The following is a 16,406-nucleotide window of genomic DNA, read 5'->3' as shown; positions in this document are numbered from 1 at the left end:
AAGTTTTTACATTGTAACAAGTCACTTACGTTTTATCACTTTGTTAATACCGTGTTGATTATTAAGTTATAAAGGAGAAAGTGCGTGGCCTTTAATGAAATTCTAGCTGGAGAACGTGCAAGTCGATAAATTGAAAAGTTCTCAGGTGCAAAGTAGAGGTAAATTGGCAAAATGTGCCACCACTAAGTGGATAGAGATCTCGCACGCGGCACTCACTTAACAAGATAACGGGATTCATTGCTGGATTTCTGTATAAATCTTGGTTATGACACGTCAAATGATGTGATAAGAAGGCGAGGGTAAGAATATTGGAAGTGTATTTTGGACCGAAGGATGTTACATAATAAAAAAAGTTGGAAACGACGAAAACCTACGGTTGTAGAGAATTTACTGAAAATATTAACACGGGCGTTCGAAAGTGTCGTAAAAATGATAAAATCGAATTTATTTGTTCATAAGAAATATGTACCTATCTGAAAAGAATATTTTTGTCAGGTATAAGTAAGTATATTTGTCATATAAGAATACACCTAATCTACAAGATGAATCAGCATTTTTTCTTTAACCTAATTTTACTAAAATTGTTTGGAAACTAGATGTCACCTGATGCTTTCTAGCTTTTTTTTGCATAAAATGTCCACTTTTTGTTGTGGCTACAATGCACAAACACTAACTAAGCTTTGCACAACGCCACACATTACACAACTTTGAACGGTTTAGTCCTCTTGAGCCTTCGCGTCTGGAGTTAGTTGACAAGAAGCTGAAGTACTTCATGGTTGGGATGCTGATGGAGCCTCTCTTCATGTCTCCTGGCGACTTTCTTAATTTTAGTTGGAATAGATTCGACTATAAGGTCTCTACGTAAATCGTCATTCCGAACATACCAAGGAGCACCTATAATATTCCTTAGTACAAGACTCCCGTAAGTTCGGCCTCGGTTAGTTCGGTCTCCGCTTAGTCCGGCTGGCTCTCTGAGCATTAGTCACACACTTTCACATAAAAAATCATTATAAAAGAAAATTCAGAAAAAAATTACTGACTTTTTTAAGTGTTTAAGAAGCCAAACCACCAATGTGCAATAATATTTTTAAATTTTATTAGGCCTAGAGTTCTGTAAGTATTAGGTCTGGATCCCGCGTATGAAAAAAAAGTTGATTAATAGCAAGCTGAAAATTTGTTAATAGCTTAAGGGTGTCTAGTCGGATAAACTTTGATATATGGGAACACTGTAACAGGGGCAGTTTTAATTGTGGAACAGGTTAAAAATTTGGAACGGTCACACTCACGAAAACGGCACATTTATTTTGTCCGACAGAACAGACTTAAACTCTCCGAACAGAGATTAAACTCTCATGTAAAAATCAGACTGCTATTTATCACCTGTCATAATTCCTGTCATTTGACATATTCTACATGTTCCATTCATTAAAACTCCCATTTGGTGATAAATAGCAGTCTGATTTTTGCATGAGAGTTTAATCTCTGTTCCAAAAGTTTAAGTCTGTTCTGTCGGACAAAACACATGTGCCGTTTTCATGGTCTGACCGTTCCAAATTTTTAACCTGTTCCACAATTAAAACTTCCCCTGTTCCAATGTTCCCATATATCAAAGTTTGTCCGACTAGACACCCTTAAGCTATTAACAAATTTTCAGCTTGCTATTAATCAACTTTTTTTTCATACGCGGGATCCAGACCTATATTGTTTTATAGTATTTTTGTAACGGTCTATCTTTTCATATAATATGTTAAATATATGTCAGAGTATTCCTCTGTGTTGTCTTCTACTTAATGTACAAGTGTTTTGTTTTGCTAGATCCATACAAACAATGAATGGGCATTTTTTAGGTAAGCATCGGTTAGTTCGGCCACTTTTAAGTTCGGCCTAGGGTCCGGTCCCGAGGTGGCCGAACTTACGGGAGTCTACTGTATTCGGTTTTGGAGCGTTTCTATAATTGCTTTTTTTCACATATCCACACACATATCCACACCTGTTTCAATATATATTGGTAAATCAGTAATTTGTTCTGGATGGAAAGTTGAGAGTACCTACCTATCAGCCAATACATATTTTTGTACTTTATCTTCAACTGTTCAGTTTTCTTTTTAACATGCTCCTTCCATTTGAGTTTGACGTCCATATTTAAAGCCAGGTTTTTCGCTGTTTTCATATTAAGAACAATGCTGTTGTTTAAGACAATCGGGAAATAATTGATTTTCATGTTACTAAAGTTAATATAAACTGATATCTGTTCATGAAACTTTATACGCCATTTTTTGGACCAGTGTCCTATGCAATTAATTATATTATGCAAGTTAACCGTAGATTCTTCTATAGTTGCTCCTACTCAGTGGCGTAGCGTGAGTGTCGGCTGCCCGGGGCGAAAAACAATTTTGCCGCCCTCTTATTTAGGTATTTTAATTTAATGTATACTATACATTACATACATTAATTATAGAGAACTTTTAGGTTTTATGTAAATTCCAAGTTCTTCACACATATTTTTTGCATAACCTACAGCGCCATTTGCCCATACCTCTCTTTTCTTTCTCAATATCGTCTGCAAAGCATTTACTTTCTGAGCGCACAATCTTATGTCAAGTCATCTTGTTTGTAAATATTTTTGTGCATCATTCACTTCATGTAGCACAGGTTGCCACAGGCCCAAAAAATAAAGAAAGGAAAATGACTGCATCGAAACTAGTAAAGCACTTTCATCTGTCCTAGTGTTTAAGCTTTCACCTGCATCTGTCAGGTTTTCCAAACTGACGAGAATGTCTTTGTAATGATGCCATGTCACATTTACGGCATCGCCTCTTGCACTCCCCCGCGTGTCTTGAACCCGTTTTAGGCTTTTGCCTGTATCTGCCATCAGAACTTCCCAACGATGATGTTTCGATGAGGAAAAAAAGAGTAACAACGTTCTAGAGTGCTGAAAAAAGTTACTGAATCCATCTTAATTGAGGCAGCGTGTAGACAAACCAGGTTTAACGAATTATTTGAGCAAGGTACGAATTCAGCTTTAGGGTTTATTTCTTGAATTATTTGCTGAACTCCTGAATACTTTTCAGCCATAACAGCAGCATTATCAGCTTGGTTAATTTAAAATGGTTCAAATATTTACCAAATATTTTTATTATTTATTGTTAAATTTTGCCGTTCCCTAAAAAGTGCCGCCCGGGGCAGGCCGCCCCCACTACGCTACGCCACTGCTCCTACTGTCAGGACTGCTGTATCATCAGCAAATGTAGCTAATTGAATGTTTTCTTTCTCTGGAATGTCAGATGTATACAAAAGGTATAGTACTGGTCCAAGAACTTGCGAGTCCAGGTCCTTGTGAAACCCCTGCATTTATTGTCTTTAACATTTCAACTAGTTTCAACGAGTCACAAAGTGCAGGTAAACTTGCAACTTCTTTGCACTTCCTTGTTATTGCTACACAGAACAGCACGGACTCTGCTTTTCACTATCTGCTCACGTCCTTGTTGTGGCTACAGTGCGCAACACTAACTAAGCTTTGCACAACATCACACATTATACAATCTCGAACGGTTTAGTCCTCTTGAGCCTTCGCATCTGTGGTTGGTTGACAAGAAGCTGAAGTACTTTATGGTTGGGATACTTATGGAGCCTCTCTTCATGTCTCCTGAAGACTTTCTTAATTTCAGTTGGAGTAGATTCGACTTTAAGGTCTCTAAGTAAATCGTCATTCCGAACATACCAACGAGCACCTACAATATTCCTCACTATTCGATTCTGGAGCGTTTCTAAGTTTCTATAATTCTTATTTTTTTTTTTTGGAAAGCCCCAAAATTGTAGGCCATATGTCCCCACCGGTTTCAATATCTGTTTGTAAATCAGCAATTTGTTCTGCATAGAAGGTTGAGAGTAAGTACCTATCAGCCAATACATATTTTTGTACTTTATCTTCAACTGTTCAGTTTTTTTTAATGCTTCTTCCATTTGAGTTTGACGTCCAGATTTCAAGCCAGGTATTTCGCTGTTTTCTTATTAGGAACAATGCTGTTGTTTAAGACAATCGGGATAATTGATTTTCATGTTAGTAAAATTAATTTGAACTGATTTCTGTTCATTAAACTTTATACATTTTTTGGACATTATACATTATACATTTTTTGGACCAGCGTCCTATGCCATTAATTGCATTATGAATGTTAACCGTAGATTCCTCTATAGTTGCTTCTACTGTCAGGACTTCTGTATCATCAACAAATGTAGCTAGTTCAATGCTAGTGGAATGGCAGATGTATACAAAATGTATAGTATTGGTCCAAAAACGCTACCTTGTCGAACACCTGCATTTATTTGTTTTAACACAGGGTACTCGTTTTCCATTTTAACTCTAAATATTCGCTGGTGTAGGTATAACTGCAACATTTCAACTAGTTTCAACGAGTCACAAAGTAGAGGTAAATTGGCAAAATGTGCCACCACTAAGTGGATAGAGATCTCGCACGCGGCACTCACTTAACAAGGTAACGGGATTCATTGCTGGATTTCTGTATAAATCTTGGTTATGACACGTCAAATGATGTGATAAGAAGGCGAGGGTAAGAATATTGGAAGTGTATTTTGGACCGAAGGATGTTACATAATAAAAAAAGTTGGAAACGACGAAAACCTACGGTTATAGAGAATTTACTGAAAATATTAACACGGGCGTGCGAAAGTATCGTAAAAATGACAAAATCGAATTTATTTGCTCATAAAAATATGTCCATGGAAAGGATATATTTGTCAGGTCCTCATTTTTAAAATGAAACTAAATATTTGTTTTCTAAAAATATTTCGCTAATGGTTTATTAGCTTTATCAAGTATATTTTAGTAGTCTAGAACAAACAAACGATTATAATTTAGAAATTGTATACAAAAGAGGAAATAAATATTAAAATATAAAACTCATTAAATGTGAACCCCACACTAATAGTCTTATGCCCGGTTGCACCAACAGATCTTAAGCTTAAGTCGAGAATATCATAAGAATTAATATAATATAATTATAATATATTACAATAAGAATACCATAATATAATAACAGATATAACTGATATTAAGGTAAGAATCTAAAATTATGGTGCAACGTAAGTGATACTCAAGGAGGCCCTATCTATAAGTAGAGCTTAGCTAAGCTGGAGCTTAAGATCTGTTGGTGCAACCAGGCATAAGAGCTGTAGCCGAAAAATAATTGTCTTTAGTATAATATGGAGAGTGTCCCTTGAAATACGTCCATTGTACATTGGTAATTATGATCCCAAGGAGGATACAGGAAGTAGCAACAAGGAGTGAAAATTGAAAATTTTCAGGGAAAAATTCATCATCGATTAAAACTTCCTGAAAGTCTTAGCCCAAATACATAAAATCCCAAAAGACTGGGTTAAATTGTCACGAGCGCATATTTCTTAATATGTTAAATTTCTTATTCATATAAATATAACTCGATATTTTTACGTTAAATGTAGTAAAAATTGAATATTATGTAAACCCGATTACGATCTTTTTTCTAAAATTTTCTTCCTCTTTGACCTTGTCCGAGCAGCCATAATATCACTAAAATAAGGTAGAGCTCCAGGACCAGACGGAGTACAATCTGAATTTCTTAAACTTCTTGATGATGAATCTTTACGAATACTATGTAAAATCTTTAATACTATCTATGACTCAGGCAATATTCCAAAAGATTGGCTAGTTTCAGAATTTATTACCTTACCAAAGAAACAGGGAGCAAAAAGGTGTGGAGAATATAGGCTAATAAGTCAAATGAGCCATACATTAAAACTTTTTCTTAAAATTATACATCGTAGAATATACAAGCTATGCGAAGAGAGAATACAAGACACACAGTTTGGATTCATGAAAGGCGTAGGTACAAGAGATGCACTGTTTAGTCTACAGGTTTTATTTCAAAGATGCAGAGATATGACTTGCGATATTTACACCTGCTTTGTGGACTACCAAAAAGCATTTGATACAGTTCAACACCGAAAAATGATGGATTTTCTAACAAAAGCCCAAATGGATGATAAAGACCGACGTATAATACAAAATTTATACTGGAACCAATCAGCCACAATAAGAACGAATCTTGGAGGTGAAGCGATCCAGATTCTACGAGGCGTTAGAGAAGGTTGTATACTTTCACCTATATTATTTAACCTATGTTCGGAAGAAATATTTAGTGAAGCCTTGGAAAATTGCGAACATGAAATACTTCTAAATGGCGAACGCCTAAACAACATCCGCTATGCAGACGACACCGTTATTTTTGCAGACAGTTTGAACAGTTTACAGCAACTAATAAACAAAGTAACTGAAGTAAGTGAAAGATTTGGACTTCAAGTGAATATATCAAAAACTAAATTTATGATCATCAGCAAAAATAAAATTAGAGAAGCCCAACTACTTATCAATAATACACCAGTGGACCGAGTAAAACAGTATAACTATCTTGGAACAATAGTAAACGAACAATGGGATCACTCACAAGAAATAAAATGTAGAATAAAGAAGGCTAGGAGTGCATTCAATAACATGGCCAAACTCTTTAAAAGCCACAACCTTAATCTGGAGATAAAAATAAGGCTCCTACGAAGTTATATCTTCTCAATACTGTATTACGGAGTTGAATCCTGGACACTCACTGAAGCAATGGAGAAAAAACTTGAAGCCTTCGAGATGTGGCTATACAGGCGACTCCTAAGGATATCATGGACGGACAAGATAACCAACGAGACCGTATTACGAAGAGTGGGCAAAGAAAGAGAGGTGATGTATACCATTAAAAGGAGAAAGTTAGAATATCTCGGACACATAATGAGAAACGGCACTAAATACAGATTACTGAAGGTAATCCTTCAAGATAAAGTATTCGGAAAGCGAGGAATTGGAAGAAGAAGAATATCATGGTTAAAGAACCTGAGGAAATGGTTCTCCACAACAACAACTAATCTATTTAAAGCATCAGTTAATAAAATAATTATAGCCAGAATGATCGCCAATATTCGAAACGAATAGGCACTAAAAGAAGAAGACCTTGTCCGCCACCCCTTTTATATTCACTTATGTGTCAGCCCTTTCAGATTTTGTTTAATTGGGTTAAGACCTTTAATTGGCCAACAAGTTATGACCACCGAAGACCCTTGGCGTAGTAAATCGTCACCACCACAACAGTCGGTCTAACACACCACATTACATGTTTCACATCAAAAATACACTTTTAGCATTTGAATCTCTTTTGGTTTTAATATTTAAGTCAACTATAACTCAATTTTTCTTTGCAGGTTTTCCAGGACTGTGTTCTTGCTGTCCGATAAAGCCTCTCTCGGGCCTAGCATCAAACTTACTGCCAACAAGCGATGCCTCAGATCTCTCGCCAGGAAGTGGAGACCAGCGCTCCTCTAGCGTTGCCGAACTCAGAAGAAAAGCGCAGGAACACTCTGCGGCATTATTGCAAAGTTTGCAGCATGTAGCCAATTTTCAACAAGCTGCAAATTTTGCGGGTGCAAGCTTAAACTTCCCGCTTTTGCCACCGTTGACGTTACAGGCGTTACAAAGAAAGCATGAACCTGTTGAAGGAACCGGAGGGGAGAATAGTGCAAATAAAGAAGCGTCGGTTTAAGATTAAGTGATTTAGTACAGTAGGGTGTCTGCATAGGCATAGCTCGTTTTATCTAAAGTTACTTAAAGGAATACTTTTCTGCAATTTTTGTTATTTTGGACCAATAATAATCAACAAATATTGTAATGATTTAATAATACAGTTCTTCGTCATACATTTTGAGTATATTGCGGAGTTTTATTTATTTTCGTTAAAAATTAGAGATATTTTCAGAAAACTTTAATATCATCGAAGTAAAAAATTCCTTTTGTAATTGGTGTAATTTTAATTAAAAAAATTAAAACTTAAAAATCCAAAGGGATTACAATAAGTTTTCAGAACGTTTTCGGAGCTATCAGTCCATCTTCACTGAATTTATATTTCTTGCTAAAAACCCCAGAACCAAATAGTGTAAAATTTACATTATAAAATTGTAAAATGAAACGACTGTATAGCCGATGAAATTGGATAACTAGCTGGGTATATAATAGGTTTGTTCCATCCCGTCACATAACCGTTCTTGAATCGTTACACGCATGCGCAATAACGTAAAATTATGCGCAATAGCTCATTTTCCGTTACTGCGCATACTTGTAGCCATTCAAGAACGGTTACGTGACGGGTTGGAACAAACCTATCTTGTCCCTACTCGAATGAGTCATTATGGCGGTTATAACGAGCTATGTCTTATTTGCCACAAATAGTTGCACAAATTCTGTCAAAACTTTGAACGCAAATTTTTCAGCATATAATCAGAGAAAAATAAAGCTTACTGTTAATTAGAAGGAAATTTCAACTATATCGAAGATACTTCAGTTTCATATATTTTCTATACTTTCATTGAATGGAAAATACTACTCTTTTTTAATGCGACAAAATCTTATAAAACACCTTATTTCAAATTTACCTCACAATAAGTTTATAGCCCTTTTCTGTCCGTGACTCCATCGCCCAGTTTAACCCTTTCCTTTCAGTGCAACATTTTTTAGAGTTAGAGATTTTCCTTGATGGTGACGATAAAAGTGACACAGTATTAGGTCAGGAGAAAAAAGTGAATGTTATGTTAGATTTGTAATTATTCATGTAGTATTCGAGTGGTCAGATATCACAATAAAAAAGGAACAATAATTCGAGATTACCATTCATTTCTTATTTCTTCAACATTTTATCATAATCATCAATGGCGTTACAACTCTTCGTGAGTCTTTGCCGCGTTTACTATTGCCTTCCATGTTTCTCGGTCCTGTGTCAATAATTCCCGTTGTCGCACTCCCATTTTCTCTATATCTTCTTTGACTGCATCTTTCCACCTTTTTCTAGGCCGTCCTACAGACCTTTTTCCATTTGGTTTTTCCCAGAACACATTGTTTATAAAGGGATTGTCGTTACTGCGTATCACATGCCCTGTCCATCTGAGTCTATTGGCCTTTATATATCTGACTGTATTTTCCTTTCCAAATAGAGATTCTAAGTCGTTATTGTATCTGCTCCTCCATTCGTTTGTTGCGCTGTCTCTGCAAGGGACATGCCATATATAATTCGAAGGATTTTACGTTCCCACACCAGTAATTTATTTACTTCTCTTTTTGTTAGCGTCCATGTTTCAATCAGAAGTTCTCAAACCAATTCAAGACCGAGAGAGGTGTTAGACAAGGATGCGTGTTGTCACCTGACTTATTTAACATTTATGGTGAACATGGCATGAGGATGGTTTTAGAAGGATGGGCCGGTGGAGTAACAGTAGCTGGTAGGAAAATGTTCAATTTAAGATTTGCTGATGACACTACACTTATAGCAGCAAATGAGCAAGAAATGTTTGATCTTCTGCGAAGAGTTGAGTACGAAAGCAATCAAGTTGGTCTGAAAATCAATAAAGCTAAGACAAAAATAATGGTGGTCGACAGATTTGACACTATTCAACTGACTAACATATTACAGGAATACCAGATAGTAAACACCTTTGTCTATCTCGGGTCGCAAAAAATGCGATGAGTCGCATAACTAAAGTTTGGAAAGACAGATCTATCTCTCAAAGTATCAAGATGAGATTGGTGAATGCCCTTGTATTCTCAATATTTCTATACGGAGCAGAGACTTGGACTCTTCGTGCATACGAGAGCCAAAAAATTGATGCCTTTGAGATGTGGTGCTGGAAAAGAATGCTGCGCATACCTTGGACAGCTCATAGGACAAACGTTTCCATTCTAAACCAACTCAATATTAAAAAAAGGCTGTCCACAATATGTCTGCAACGAATTCTGCAATTCTTTGGTCACGTGGTTCTCAGAGGTGACGACAGTTTGGAGAGATTAATTATTTCTGGAAACGTTCCGGGGAGAAGATCAAGAGGACGATCACCAACTAGATGGTCTGACCAAATAAAGCATTCAGCTGGAAACTCATTCTGCGAAGCTCTTAAAGCAGCTGAAGATAGAGACCAAATGAGAAACATTGTTAGGGATATTGGAAGAAATCACGATCCTCAGTAATGGGGACACGACAGGAGAGAGAGAGAGAGAGAGAGAGAGAGAGAGAGAGAGAGAGAGAGAGAGAGAGAGAGAGAGAGAGAGAGAGAGAGATGTTTCGCTTCCATACGCTACTGCTGGTCATATTATGGTCTTATATATCTGGATTTTTGCACCTCGTGAAAGAAGTTTTGACTTCATTAGATGTTGCATTGCAAAGAAAGATCTTTTTCCTGCCAATATTCGCGTTTTAATTTCTCGTTCTATTTTATTGTCATTTGTGATTGTTGCTCCTAGATATTTAAATTCTAGGACAACATTTTATATTCTTATGATATACCAGTAGTGGAGGACGTTGGCAGGTACTATCTCTCATGTCGTTTTAGTCACCATGGAAAGGTTATACCACCTACAAACTTGCACATCTGACAATAATTCACTGCCACATTATTTTTTGCAATCAAATATATTTTCATTCCAAGTTCAATACAAAATTTCAGTAGAATTCGTTGCTAATTAAAACTTTTGGCAGAATAAAGATCAGATCTTAAACAAATGAAGACTAAAAATACTACTTGAAAGAGAGGTAGTAAATGAAAATGCAATCGCCTTGGTAATTGTAGAAACGGCTATCAAATATTCCTGCATTATATAATAGTTGTCTAAATAATGAGTACAATTTGTACAATCTTCATCCGATAATATTTCTACTTTTTTCGATGACGCTACAATCCACCTTAATCCATCCACGGTACCACAACGTCACACACCTGGTGCCCCTAAATTCTGACTAGCGTGATCAGATATTACGCTTCCGATGCCACTTCACTGTCTTATCTTTCCTTTGCCTCTCTTTGGTTCTATATCCTGTATGTTATTATCTAATGCCTTCTTGTTAATCTATCGTCATTCATAATCACTACATATGATACTAGCCGATCGAAGTCTCTGAAGTCTAGCAAATTCTAGATGGGTGTTTCTTCCAGCAACTGGTATAGTTCGTAGTTGTATCTGAATCTTCATATCCCATTTAAATAGATCGGTTAACCTAATGTTGACCAGGTGTTAATTAATGTTGTAGGGTCTATTGTTGCAGTAGATATTTTCAAACTTGATGCTGAACCCTGAAGTGTTCCTAGATGCAGCTTCTAGAGGACGTGCGCGTTATACCTACCTATATACCATTTGTTTTAAAATAATATATTATTCTGGTTCTGTATTATATAGTTGGACTTTTGAGCATTTTTGATGCCTTCATAACACTTAAAATCGGCAATAAACAAAAGATCATGCCACACTATCTATAAACCCAAAAATTAATGTACCTACACTTCTTAAGAAGGTTTGAATCGGTTTCAAATAGAACCGCAACAGAAATTCAAAATATACAATATATTCATCATATTGTCACATTTTTGGTTTGTTAATTTTTAACAATATTTTTGTCATTCAAAGTTTTGTGCACACCGTATTATACGTTAACAACAACGTGCAATAGTTGTTTTCTATTTTCCAAAAGTATTTTATAAAAAAATATTACCACTTAACCAAAATCCAAAAGTTATTTTGAAAATATACAAAGTAACCACTTTGTTGACATAAATATATTTATACAATACCAAGCTAGAAAAATTTTCTTGAATATTTTCTATGAGTCTTTGAATTATTCACATTTTTTGTGCATTACACATTGCGACTTGTATATAGCTATGTTTGTTTTTGTTTTTATAATATATACAAGAAATTGTTTTGTTGGACCACATTGGATTTAATTGGATGTTTTTGAATTTTGATCAATATTTGTATATTGAATGAATAATATAGTTAATATTAATTGTTCTGAAGCTATCTACTTGTGTCATTGTTCTTTGGTGGTCTGACAAGATTTTAGACGGTTTTAAACGGTAATTGCTAAAATTTTCAAATCAAAAACGAATAATATAGATAAGTGAATGTTTCTAATTGTGTAAGAAGCAAAACCAAAGAAATATGATATCTGATTTAACAAAGAAAAAAAGATGAAAATTTTTACTTTTCTTTTAAAATGTTGGTCACTTTTTTAAAAACTAATGAAAGTATTAACTTGAGAAATTAAATTTTATTTATAATAATATGGAAATTATCAGTAGTAATTGTAGAAGAGCTCTAAAATTATCGAATTTTTCCCGAGTGACACTTTGACAGTTTTAATGTGACAGTCAAAGTGTCACGAGGGCAAAAATTCGATAATAATTTTAGAGATCGAGTGCAATTTGTTGCAATTATTTCATGAATAAAACTGTTCAAAACATGAATAAAACTGTTTATTGTAATTCATTTATGTAAGTACAAATTAGTACAATTAAACACACAGTTGTTATAAATATTTGACGGTTGAAAGTCATCACTTTTATAATTGTTAAAACATTAACTGTCATTAATGTCACTGAATGTATATTTTCGTAGCAACGAAGGGCATCTGACGTAATATACTTGACGACGGGATATTATCAAAAATTATCAGTTTAATTTTTATTTCTGTAGCTTTCTATTGGTTAGAATCTCCTATGAATGAAATAATCTTACTAACGGCCGGTTTCACAAAGTAAAATTAACTTGTGGTTAAGAGATAACCAGAGGTTACCCCAAAATATGCGTTTTAGTTTCAGGTCAACGGCGAAGTATGGTTAACTCACAGAATTTTTAACCAGAGGTTGGAGTGGTTTACCCTTATGGGTATACCCAGAAGGGTAACAATTATGAAACTGAAACGCATATTTTGGGGTAATTTTGAGGTTATCTCTTAACCACAAGTTAACTTTCCTTTGTGTAATAGGCACCTACTCCATTACGTCAATTAAAGTGCGACGACTAGCTGTCGGAAGATCGTCACTTGGGGTAGAGAAATCAAACCTATGTCTCTCTGATGATGCCTCTAATAAGAGTCGAAAATCGTCGATTTAGAGTGCTGGTTTGCGCTCTATGAACGAAGTAAAGAATAAGATAGTTTTGCCTTCGTACTTCAACTGAATAAAAATGGTATACATTTTTATTTTTCTATTAGTATTATTCCTATCGAGTAGGTTGGTCCATTTTCCGTTGGAATTTACCAAGCTATGCAGACGGGGTTGTGAATTACAACTTTTAGAATTCCCTCTTGTCTTCATTGCAGCATCCATCTGGCTTGCAATTTTTAGAAGCCGTGGAGGTGTCACCAGGAAAATGGACCAATAAGTTTTTAAATAAATATCTTTTAAAAATATTTTTAAATATTTTTATTAGGTTAAAAAACTTTGACTTTTATAATTATATTATTTATTTACAAAATAAAAAGTATTGGTCGCAAAACAATTATTAATCAAATAGAATCTAATGAAATTTATTTATAATTGTCAACAAAGTGGAAGAATTAAAAAAGCCTCGATTGTTGGTACCTACGTATATTGTTTTAAAGGAACTGGATTTCGAAAGCTGACAGATCTTTTCTCAACCATTTAACAATAACTTTTGTAGTAATAATTTTAGTGCAAATATAAAATATACCATAGAAAAATGTTAATAGTGTAAACTTAAAATCGAATAGAAATATTATTGTAAATAACTTAGTGTTCACTTTACCCTTGTAGTACAGTACAGTTACCAATTTTGTGATGTGATTTAGTATTATGATTCTTACTGTTTATGTATAACAAGACAGTTATGTAAAAATATGAAAATAGATTATAACTTGACAAAGTTAGTGTTTTATTTTGAAATATCCTATTGCTATTATTTTGTAATAAAAAACTAATGCATAAGCATAAGTACCCATCTACAGATGATACGCTGATTACAAGTCAAGATTTACAAATCATGTTTAAAAATTAAAAAGAACAACACATTTAAAAAAAGAACAACACAATAAAAGTAAAAGTAGATGAAGAACTAACTGACCCAATTGAAGCTGGCAATTAGATATGACAGGAGACTCCCTGAGTCCTCTATTTTTCAACCTGATCATGGATGAAATATTAAAAAAAGTAAGAACAAAAAAAAAGGTACCAAATAGGAGAAAAACAACTTAAAATAATCTGCTATGCAGACGACGCAATACTAATATCTCAAAGTGAAGATGATTTATAACGTATGCTGCACCAATTTAATATAACCGCTAGAAAATGCATGATTATAACAGCAAATCTAATAAGGTGTAAATTAGGGCTGGAGGGTCAGATAATAGAACATGTCATAGAGTTTAAATATCTAGGCTTCACACTATCTAGCTACGGAAAGCTCGAAACAGAAGTGGAAGATCAAGCGAATAAAGCAAACAGAGCCGTAGGTTGCTTGAATGAAACAATATGGCGAAATAAAAATATCGGGAAAAAAGTGAAAGGCAGAATTTACAAAACAGTCATCAGACCAATAATGACATACGCGGCAGAAACACGACCTGATACAGAAAGGACAAAAAGAATGCTAGAAACAGCAGAGATGAAAACACTTCAAAAAATCGATGGTAAGAGACTATGGGATAGAGCTAGAACTGCAGATATCCGACGGAGATGCAAGTGACGGCACAGATGCGAAGACGGTTCCCCAGTAGGAAGACGTTCAGTGGGAAGACCACGAAAATGATGGAATGACAAGTTACTGCATGCAAAATAAGAAGAAGAAGATGTTTAAAAAATTACAAGAGGACAAGAGGAATACTGAAAATAGGGACTTAAGCTTGGGTTTCCTCGAAAGCGGCACCGAAAAAATGCGACCGTAACACTGCGATGAATTACGTCAGATTACGGTGGTGAAAAATTCAAGGTCCTTCATTGCGCCAACGGAATGTGCAAACTCAGCAAGCGGTGGCTTCCAACACATCCTTGGAAACCACCGCTATTATTTTGCGTGGTACAGTTTTTTATGACGTCATTCATCGCAGTGTTACGCTCGCAGTTTGTCGGTGCCGCTTTCGAGGAAACCGAGGCTATGATCGACTTGGATGAGGGAATATGCAAAATTAAGAATATTTTTTCGCTTAAATACTGGGGCGTCACTCTTACAACAAACGGAAAAAGCAACCAAGATATCACGAATATATCGGCAAGGTAAAAGGGCAATAGGCCAAGTAAACTCGTTGCTGTGGAGTGATAAAATTTTGAACAAAAATAATGCTATACAAAGCAATTATTGTTAAAAGAATCACCATCGATGATACGGAATTAAAAAAAGTAAAGAAAAATAGAAAAAGAAAACCAGAAAAAGATGGGATAAGTCAACACCAAATTTGCTAAGACACTGTACAGTTTACTTCTCTTAAGGGGAAAGGCGCAAAAGTCGCCTGTCAAAATTTTCAATGTGTTTTAAATGTATTCCTTTTTTTCGAATCCCGAGAAAACTAATATCTAAGTAAAAACTAAAAGAAAAGAAAAGATGGTTCAGATTTGATTACACTACAGAGCCTCTACTATGTGCTTATACGTATTTGGGAATAACCGTTTCCTCATCGGAGCACCTGGGTAGAGGCACTGAGCTGCAATCAAATCCTTTCATCCTTTCCGGGTAATTCAAAAGTCTAATAAGGCAGGAAATAAAATTCGAAATTATTTATCCTCTGAGCTTTTTAAGTTGGAAAAATAAAGCATAACTGAGTGGCGAAATAAAATTATTATCACGGTGAATGACAGGACGTGAAATGCAATTTTAGATTTCCCTTGTCGAGTATTTCGCCACTCTGTTATGCTTTATTTTTCCAACTTAAAAAGATCAGAGGATAAATAATTTCGAATTTTATTTCCTGCCTTATTAGACTTTCAATATCTAAGTATTTTTGAAAATTTTAAACGTAGATTATTACGTTATTACCGAGGGCCGAAAGTCTCTTAGAATTAATAAAAAGTTTCTTTTGAATGAAATATTTGCAATTAAAAATCACACTAAATGTTCTCTTTTATTTTCACCCCTGTAACTTATTAAAATAAACATTATAGAAGTCTTCAGTGACCTTTTGCCTCAGCAATAATGTAATCTTTCAGTCTGCTTTAAAAATTTTCAAAAATATTTATTAGTTTTCTCAAGATTCGAAAAAAATTAATACATTTAAAACACATTGAGAATTTTGACAGCCGACATTTTGCGCCTTTGCCCTTCGCAGTTTCGTTTATGGAAGGCGATTGCATTAATTATATGTGGTATATACAGGGTATCCAGAAACTCTCTCGACAAACGAAGACAAAAGATTCCTCAGATAATTTTAAGATAATTTAACCCAATTTATCTAGTCCGAAAATGCTTCCTAAGATAGCTAGAGCTCTTTAAAAATGGCGTCTTGTAATTTTTTTAAATAGCTCCAGAAAGCTTCTATTTAGAAAAA

The 16,406-nt window shown here is 34.9% G+C and overlaps 1 protein-coding gene across 1 annotated transcript in view; it reads left to right on the top strand.

Moving 5' to 3' along the window:
* LOC126887857 (dorsal root ganglia homeobox protein) overlaps nucleotides 1-13,780 on the top strand; it is a 405,607-nt gene extending 391,827 nt beyond the window's left edge. The window contains exon 7 of the mRNA XM_050655752.1: nucleotides 7,300-13,780. Coding sequence (XP_050511709.1) covers nucleotides 7,300-7,637 — 338 coding nt within the window. The 3' untranslated portion in view covers nucleotides 7,638-13,780. The remainder of the gene's footprint in view (nucleotides 1-7,299) is intronic.
* The last annotated feature ends 2,626 nt before the right edge of the window (nucleotides 13,781-16,406 follow it).

This window comes from Diabrotica virgifera, chromosome 7 (assembly GCF_917563875.1).
Source record: "Diabrotica virgifera virgifera chromosome 7, PGI_DIABVI_V3a".
In the NCBI taxonomy this organism is placed as follows: domain Eukaryota; kingdom Metazoa; phylum Arthropoda; class Insecta; order Coleoptera; family Chrysomelidae; genus Diabrotica; species Diabrotica virgifera.
Note: the sequence above shows the minus strand (reverse complement) of the source record. Positions and strands in the feature narration are given on the sequence as shown.